Source organism: Gambusia affinis, linkage group LG23 (assembly GCF_019740435.1).
Source record: "Gambusia affinis linkage group LG23, SWU_Gaff_1.0, whole genome shotgun sequence".
In the NCBI taxonomy this organism is placed as follows: Eukaryota; Metazoa; Chordata; class Actinopteri; order Cyprinodontiformes; family Poeciliidae; genus Gambusia; species Gambusia affinis.
The window spans coordinates 2380920-2390619 of NC_057890.1; the positions used below are offsets into that span (position 1 = coordinate 2380920).

At 41.9% G+C, this 9700-nt stretch overlaps 1 protein-coding gene across 1 annotated transcript in view; it reads left to right on the forward strand.

The window, feature by feature from the left end:
* The window catches only part of LOC122826824 (synapsin-3-like), a 99492-nt gene that overhangs the window by 32182 nt on the left and 57610 nt on the right, over positions 1-9700 (forward strand). Inside the window, exons 5-6 of the mRNA XM_044109161.1 lie at positions 8253-8409; positions 9570-9659. Coding sequence (XP_043965096.1) covers positions 8253-8409; positions 9570-9659 — 247 coding nt within the window. The remainder of the gene's footprint in view (positions 1-8252; positions 8410-9569; positions 9660-9700) is intronic.

Consider the following 9700-nt stretch of genomic DNA (forward strand, 5'->3'; position numbering starts at 1 on the left):
GAATCGCAGATAAACAGCAGATTCTGGTAGGAAAGTTGACCTCATGGTCCTGCTTTATCTAAACCAGTGCAGCACAATATGTCAAACTGCAGTCGTCATGGGAATATCAGCGGTGTGCATTGTCTCGGTTGCAAGTGGCCCACTTGAAGAATCATGCATCCAAATTTTAGGATAAACTTTTAGTGCCTTCCATTTCCACACTTGATGTTTATGTTTAGTGTGTGGATTAATTGGTTTGTGTTTTACTGACTTTAAAGCAGGAGGACCAATTGCTGACTTTGCATTTAGTTGTAGGTGACGTGGCTCTTCTTATGCTAGCTGGTCTCTTTAAAACATAAAGAGATGAGACGAAATGATATTGGCCAAAATCGGTTCTCGTTGTCACAGTTGTGTGTCGGTAGTTGCGTCGTTTCTTTTCTCAGGTCGTCCATTCCTTCTTGTCACATCCTCCCTGGTGAACGTTTCGCCACCCTCTGCATGTGAAACTATTGTGAGTTTGGTCAGAATTTTGTGGGAATGTTTGTTTACGTGGAAAACAGACCAAACTACTCAACTTCCAGAATCCGGTTTTTCAGCCACAGAGCAGGATGGATAGTTTAGAGGAACTATTGTCTGAGGCTGAGAGGAAGTACTGTTGGACTAAAACTCTGAACTCCTCCTGCTCTGTTCTGGTCCGATGCAGAAGGTAAACGTCCTACCAAAACCTTCCATTTGTTTCCTTTGGGATTCCAGTAACACGGAAAATAAAATAAAGTGTTGCAGCTCGTCAATCATTATTTCCTCCTCCGAATTTGTGAACTCGTAATAATGGTTCCTCTCTGCCGTTCCCTTAAGTGAACAGATTCCTGAAGGGAACTGTTGACTGGTTTTTGAGCCACATTTTCCTCAATTTACTCAATAACATTATAGCATGATGTCAAGCTATAAAAAAATCTATTTAACACAATACTGCCCCCTTAAGCAGTTGATCTTTTTGGGCTGGACTGTATTAGGTCTACTGTAACTCGCTTCCTTGCTCTAGCTAAAGTAGAGCATCCCTCTCAAATATGTTTGCAACTCATTGTATCTCCACAACAGTTCATAAAACTGGAGCAATGCTTCTCCTGCTGATTTTTAGGAGATTTCCTCAGTGGAACCATTTTAACCTTTAGACATATTGCCTAAGCGTTGGATCTCAGCCTCAGAGCCACCAGGTGACAGGAAGAGGCCTGACAATCATCAGATATAGGGATACTAAAGCAGCCCACTTAACAATGCAACCTGTTTCTAGCCCTGACACTGAGGTCATTGTGAGAGTTTTGAATATTTTTGCGTGAAATCTGTGTAACGACAGAACGGCCAAATTGTATTCAGATGGTGTGACTTTCCGCCTCGCTCACAAACACCGACCTTCACTGCCAAATTAGTTTGCTTATCACTTATGACTCTGAACTCGTCTACAAATAGAATAATGGTCAATTCAAGCAGCCGGTCCCACCGGGACATAACTAATAATGCATATTGGTCCCACAGTTATAGAGTCAGAAGTTCAACTTCTAGAAGTTGCTTTTGTTTCCGTTTCCACTCAGAAAGGGTCGCAGGGGAACAGCTTGGATAAAAGAATTGGCGAAAAACTCAGCAGACCCTTCAGATCCTTCCCATTTCATAGATTATGTCCTAATTATGTCTGCGACAGCCGCGCGTTTCATTCTGCGCCAGAGGAATGCATAAACACCAGCTTCCCAAGCAGAAATTAAACACACGCCATGTGAGTGAGTTTTCCTTGAGTGCATGTGATCATTCTAGGATGGCACTCACACACACACACACACACACATGCCCGGTTTATTTTTTAAGGCATATTTAAAGCAGGCTCCTGCTTTTCCACGTGTCTCCTGCCCGATGTGACCCTTGACCCCTCCGTGCAGACATCCTGCCCTGCGCTGGCTCCACCAAGCAGCTCGTGTTCTCACAGTTCTGTGGTTTCACTGGTCTCACACTTGTCCATGTGCTATGCATTGTAAAAAAAAATAAAAAAAATGTTAATGTAGTGTCAGAATACATGAGGGAGTAACAAGGGTGGAAAGTAAGCACTCGTTCTGTTACGAATGATAAAAATGATCAAAAATTAAACAGCCTTAAATGAAAATATTATTTACTGTTGATATTTCATGAAATTGCTTTTGGTTTCAGTGTCACTAGACAAAGTCACACTCTGATGTGGAGAAAGGGGGGGGGGGGATGACTGAAACCCAATCTGTCTGACAACATGAAGCAGGCTAAAGGAAATCCAAACTCAAAAAGTGACTCATTTTGCCCCAATGTAAAGAAATCCATGTGAAGTCAGAAACTTCTGCCAATCTGGACAGGTATTTCTAATGCAGGGGTGTCAAAGTCCAGTCCTCCAGTCGCTGTCCTGCAGTTTTTAGATGTTCCACTGGTACAAAACACTGGAATGAAATGATTAATTACCTCCTCCTCGTGTAGATCAGTTCTCCAGAGCCTTGCTAATGTCCTAATTATTCTATTTAGGTGTGATGCAGCAGAGGGACAACTAAAAGTTGCAGGACACTTGAGGACTGGAGTTTGACACCTGTGATCTAATGCTTTGGGATTCCAGCAAATCCACAGACGGTGGAAAGATGAAACAATGGAGAACCTTCCCAAGAGTCTACCAAGGATTCTCCAAGAGCTCAGAGCAGACTCATCCTGGAGGTCCCAATGAGCCAAGAGCATCTGAGACACTGCAGGCCTTACGCCAGGTCTGAGTTTATCACTCAGAAATAAGAAAGATTTTTCTAAGGCAGAGTGTGACTGACACAGGCTCAGTGTTACTTGTGGAATATGAAAACCAGCAAATACCTGTCCTCTGAACCGTCTGCAACAATTTGCTGAATGTGCAACGTGGCGTGTGTAGCGTAGCAGAACAGTATGCCACAAAGTACAGTAGATGTGGCATGTTGTTTCCAGATGAAATTTTGCAGTCAGCCCTTTGGCTTCTCTGGCTCTTGCTGCCAAAACCTCCATCAAGCTTCTCCGCTCAGAGTGGGAATGCTGATCTGGCCGAACAGCAGATGACAGCAGCCAAAGTATGAGAAGCCTCAGAGCAGCCTGTCTCCTTTCTGCCATAACCACAGAGTCCCAGTTGTGCTAAAAAAAGAACGCACAACAAACGATTACCCAGCGCTGATCGGTGTCCCTCACTTGATTGGTAAACTGTTAGTAGGAAGTGGTTTGCTAAGATAATTGAACTGTAAGTATCTTGGGCTGTTGTCAGATCCCCAAATTAAAAATTGGGGGGCAAGGAGGATGAAATGTGAGGCGAAAGTCATAAAACTGTCGGGAACGTTCTCTTTACTGCTCTTAGAGGGTTTAATTAATGCTGCTGCAGCACACATTACAGCGCCCTTGAGGGCCCTAACACCCGCAATAATACTGAAAGACAAAAAAATCTAACTTCCTTTTAGTAGGTTCAGCTGGGTTTTTATGTGAGGGTCTGATGATTGATCCAACAGATGATTATTGTAATGACCTTTATGAACATTGTTAACCCATTCAGCCCACACTGGTAGTGCACTGGTTTTCATTACATGTTTGCATTACATATGTTTCTCAACTGGCAAACCGATTATTGTGATAATCTCAATGTAGAAACTTCCAAAAAAAAAAAAGAAATTGGCGTCAGGGCATCGGGGTGTAGCCCAGGTACCCAAAGTCAAAAGCACAGGATGGAAGGAGAAACTCATATTAACTGATCTAAGGTACCTGCTCACCCAGGTTACCTCACCAAAGGTCATGAGACGATGTTGGAAATGAATTTGGAAACTTTCCATCCACTGTATGTACGAGCTTACAGACTGAATTGTTGCTTGACGTTGGAACTTTCGCATAGACTTCTCCTCAGACTGTTGGAGAGACAAATGCATTAACAGGTTCTCCTCGGGGGGCCGATGCAGAACCAGAGGGGTAAACATGGGCTGTCCAACAGAACCATCTTAGAGACTAGAACTGGACAGTGAATCATCAGGAACCATGTTGGTTTTGGTGAGCAACCTCCCTTTACTAGGCAACAGTCAATGAGAGATTTTAGCAGAGATTCTCATAGTTGGGTAAGTCTTTGTGCTCGTTGGATTATGACTCATTCGACGGAAAATGTCTGAAAGCTGAAAGACTTCAGCTTTCCCAGCGTTCTTGTCAATACAACATTGTTTCGTAATAGTGCAAAAGAGCTGCTGGAGATGCTTAGGAAATGTAATGCCTTGCTGCCAATCATTTGATTGCCTCAGGAATTCTTCCGCTCTCAAACAATCATTTCTTTTCCTGCGTAGTCTGTCTTATAAAGATTTGCTATAGTCTGAAGAAATCAACCAGAAAAATCACAACTTCATAGAAAGATAAGTTATTTCAAAAAGTCGACTCATTTAGAGCACCTGAAGACGTCTCATTTGAGGAAATTTCCCCTTGCAAGGGGAATGATCAGACTGAAACGAAATTAAGTTTCAGTCTTTTTTCTTGTGCAACACTAAGGCATAAGTGGTATAAATATTTTTCTTCAAAGTACTGACCTTTTACGTCCAAGATGTCTCAAAACAAACCTAGCGGTTACGTTGGTGTCATGCGGCGGCATCTATCCTCGTTAACAGGAAAGCAGAGAGTTTTCTCCGTAAGGTGCTTTTCCCTGTGACGGCATAGAGCCCCCACAGCACAATGCAGCATTGTATATCCACCCTGGACTGAGCCCCGGTATGTACTGTTTGACATTTGTGGCATTCCCGCTGAGTTTTACCGCGATTAGTCTTATCAACGTGAGACAGGCTGATGGAGGAAGATAAGGCCTTCATCAGCTTTTGAGACAAGCACAAGGTCTTTATGGAGAAAAATGCTCTCTGGAACACACATATTCCTTCTGAGCTTATTAGAAGGTCAGAGATTCTTCATGATAATGGGATCTGGAGACCAAATGGCAGCGTATTGTCCCAAGTATGAATAGCTTCCAGGCTAAGGAATGTTGATTTAAAAAACCCCCATCTTTTTTCACTGATTGTACTGCAGAAAAGTCATAGATATGTCAGTCCTGGGGTATGTTCATAGTTGTTGTTCCTTCTCATTCTTCCTTTAAATTTTTCACTTCTGATACTGATATCTGAGATTTAGTATCAGCTGATACCGATCCGGTACAGAAAAACCGATGAACTGACTTGAAACATTTCTTCTTCTTCTTTTTTTTAAACACAGACATTAAATATACCGAATCACAAATTAATTTGAAAACTCTGCAACAGCACAGCACACTTAAATACGACGATAGCTTCACAACTTTGGTCCAACATATAAAAACAACACAGCTTCAATTTGTTCAGTCAGTGCAGTTAGGAGAAGAACAGCCGATGTAAACATGAAAATAATAAACTGCAACGAACCTTGTTTCAAATGGGTCAGAAAGGGCAAAAATGAATCATAAATAAAATGCAAAATATAATGGGACACAGAGAGCAGAATGTGTCCCATGTGGGGAAGTAAGGAAGTACTAACAGGATTGAATCTCTTTCAACAGCGGTTTTTCTTCCACAAGGCCAAATGTCTGGAGTGTTTTCCTGTCGACAGATTCTCCCACCCGAGCTTCGAATCTCTACAGCTTCTCCAGAGCTATCTTGGGCCTCTCTGATTAATGCTTCCCTGACTCAACCTTTCAGTTCGGTGACATGACAAGGAGAACCAGCATCACCTTTGCTCAGCCAGTTAACTAATCCCCAAAGAGAGATGACATAACCTGCTCACCTCATGAGTTCATGAAATCCAAGGAAAGCTAAACAGAAAACAAGTTATTGAAGGAACACAAAAAGTATGAGTCTAATTTTGTTTTTGATAAATGTGACACAGTTGAGGTCTTCAGGTTCTTCATGAAACATTTGGATTCACTTCCAGAACAGTTTGTGAAGGAAGGATCAGACTGCTAGTTGGATTGATGAGAAGTTCTTCACCTCTTCAACCTGACAGTCTGAGACTAATGAAGCTCATGACTATCAACACACACACACACACACACACACACACACACACACAAAAAACCCAGTTGGTTTGTGTTAATATGCTGACGGAGCTTGAGAAGTGCTGGAGACATCTGTCCCCAACACAGTCAGGTCGCAATGGGATGTTTCACTAAGGAAAGATCACTGATGATGATTGCATACTAAAATGCATCCAGTCTGTCACTTAATGTAGAAAAATGTAAGAGGCTCTGAGGTTTCAACATATAGACGATCTGGTCTGTTCCACCTTCCGATTAACAGAAACGTTAATCAGCTGTGATACAGTTGAGTGGATTCTTCTTGATGTCTTAGGACTTTAGAGGAACATGATCTGCACAATGCCAAAGATGAACAATATCAGCAATGGGCTTGCTGCTGCCAAACAACCCGGGAAGTGTTGTAAGGTCACTTCCAAGGAATCTGAGGTCCAGACGGGTAAAAATTCAGTCAAAAGTCAGATTGCTGTAAATGTCAGAGAAATTGCAAATGAAAACAAAAGCTACATCTCATTCTTCATTCATAACTGAACCACCATTAGAAAAACAGTTTGAACCGGTACGGTTTGTTTGAACAGTTTGTTTAAACCGTGTATTAAAACACGCATGTGGCTGCGCACCTTTCTTTGATAAATCCTAATTTGCGGGAAATAGAGAAGCTGCTGGTCCACGACACCCACAAATACATATGTAAATGACCCAACAATAACCATGGCAACGTGCTTGTTCATTTTATTTAAAAGGTGCTTTGAGGACACATAATGTCACCTCACAAAAATAAAAATACATTTTGAAGAAAAAAAAAATAAATCCAAATTACAAAAAATTAAAATAAAGAGATCCTGCAAATGCCTGTTTTAACAGTAGCGGGTTCAGCCGGGATTTAAAGACGGACAGCGTGCCAGAGAGTCCTTTGAGAGGGAATGTGGACGTTTATTCTAAATAATAGAAAGCTTTATGTACATAAGGCGCACTCACAAAGCTGGCGGCTCGACTGAAGGATGACTGCAGCTGGACCGGTACTGGTACCGGTACCGCACGGATAAACCAGCATCAACGTTTCCCAGCAAATCAGTATGATCTCTGATCAATCGTTCCCTCTGAATCCTTCCACTAGTGATGTTCTCCATCAGAGCCAAAACGCTCCATAATTACGCAGCTCAATGAAGTTTGAGTTCATCTGCTGATCCAATAATGTTAGTGAGAATGAAACAACCCCGTAGATGCATGTCATGCTCTTCGGCGCACGGACCAATGCATTACATCTTTATGAGACAAAAACTGAGAAAAAGTACTATTTACATTGGAGTGAGGTTTTCACATACTTTTATTTCTATTTTCTTTATTTTGTGTGCTTGTTAGCTTATTGTCTGAGGATAAATGCGGTTCGGTTTCATCGTTTACGTTTAAACAATAAAATATTAAAGTCATGAGAAACATCGGGTTTGATGTTTCTTGGTCTAAATGACAATGAATATCGTCAGATTTCAGTGTATTTAGGCGAGTTTTGACCCTTTGTAGTTTGATATTGTCCACAGAAAAAAGTTTACATGGCTGCCGCACATTGTCAGCTAAAAAGTGTGCGCAAACTATTTACGCAAACTTTGACGCAAAGCTAATTTTTATACATGCAGAGTTGTGCTTAAAATATGGCGCTGGACATTTATGCATGAGGCCCCAGAAGATCAGTTTGTTTTGGGGAGGTGTGAATGCCCAATCAAGACCAAAGAAGCAAACTCTGGTCTGGCTAAAAACCAGCTTGAACTGGGTTGAAGTGAACGCAGTTTGAATGTGTATGTGAACACGCCTCCAAAAGCAGGCTGCAGACGACAGCGCAGGGCATTCTGGGTAAACACAATCAGAACAATCTTCTGAGTCTAGCGGTAGTGAGAGAAATGGCTTTAAAATCAACCTTTAAAATCTCACGCCGCTCCATTTTTTTGTTTGCATGTCTTCCAGAAGGAGGTCGAGCTCAGTGGCTTCAGAGGTTTTTATGTCGCTTCCTTCAACGTAGCAAATGCTGCAATTTCTGTCCCCAAATACAAACCGATTCGTAAATGATGCTCTTTTATCCACCAACCCACCTCAAGAAAATTCCCACAGTTCTTTGGCATCTGTTCTTGAAATCCGCGATCCGATCAGTTGAGCCAAATGGGTTTTTTTCCTGGATGCTGAGACGTTTCATCTAATGCATTTTAAATTTGACCAATCTGTACACGTCCATGGTTCGCTTTATGTCTGTCTGCAGGTCTTTTAAGCCAGACTTCGTCCTGATTCGCCAACACGCCTACAGCATGATTCCCGGCGAGGACTTCAGGAACGTTGTGATCGGCCTGCACTTTGGTGGCGTGCCGAGTGTCAACTCCCTCTTCTCCCTATATAATTTCTGCAGCAAACCTTGGGTGGTAAGCAGTCTTAAACAGCTCTTTCTGCTCTGCTTTAACCTCCATAGAGTGCTTAGACTCACCCTCTCAGCAGCTGCCTCTCTCTGATTTATATGGGCCATTACACGGAGCTGGAACACCTGTGCCTGGAGCAGGAGGTCTTTGTCACTGTACTTATTAGTACCTTTGTAGGAAATTAAAATCCAAAATTCTCCAGGGAAAACCATGTAATTGCTGAGCGCTGTGTGACTTCATAAATGCAGTGTTGTCAGGTACAATTTGACTTTAAAGTATGTTTCACCAGGACTGACACTTTTACACTGTTTGGTCTGTAGAGGTACTTTTGCTTCCCCTTTTTATTGTTCGGTTATTTTACTTCACCACGTCCCAGTGGTCAAATCACTGCGTAGTATTCCTAGAGTCTGGAACTGCGCGTACAAATCAAAAGAAAGATAAGTTCAGCCCAATGCCTGCTTGGTGCCCAGTGTTTCTAGAAGGGATCATGGATGTTGCCTTAACACACTGTGTGAACAATGGCTGTTAGAATCAGCTCTGACTGGGTGGATCTCAACTCTTTCAGTCTTAGTTCCTAAAATGGCCAGACAATAAAGAGCTTTTATTATCCCAGTGCCAGATGGTAACTTCAAGATGAGCCATCAACCAGCTGACATCCTTATCATAAATGTCTTTAGCGCTCACGCCATTTCTCTCTTACAGATTCCTGTTTCTACATTATTTTTTTTTTGTCACTATTGTATCATCTTGCTAATTTTAACCTTCCTGTGGTCGTAGGAGACTGGGTCATTTGTACCCTGTGTGCGGTCTGGCAGGTTGCATAGATCCCATGTTTTACAAGGTTTTTTTTTGTTTTTTTTCTTTGTGGTTTCGGGAACCGACTGCCGCACTGTTCAAGACTGCAGGAGAGTGATAGAAAACCTTAGTAAAATACTGAATGCCATTTTGAACAGATTATTTGGGTAGTTTGTCTCGCCTTATTAATGAAGTCGTCTAATTTTGGAACTATTCATCTAATCTTCATCTGATTTTAAAGTTTTTTTTCATTGGAAAACAATATTTAAGGGTGAAGAAGGCTAAATTAAGAGAAATCTCTACATGCTTTTCCCACACAGCTGTAGCTTCTACCTGACGCATTTTGTCCTCTTGTTTATTTCTCTTCACAGTTTTCTCAAATGATTAAGCTCTACCACTCCCTCGGCCCCGAGAAATTCCCCCTGAATGAACAAACCTTCTACCCAAACCACACACAAATGGTGAGTGATTATTCCCTAGAAAACCACCTGAAATGCACAAT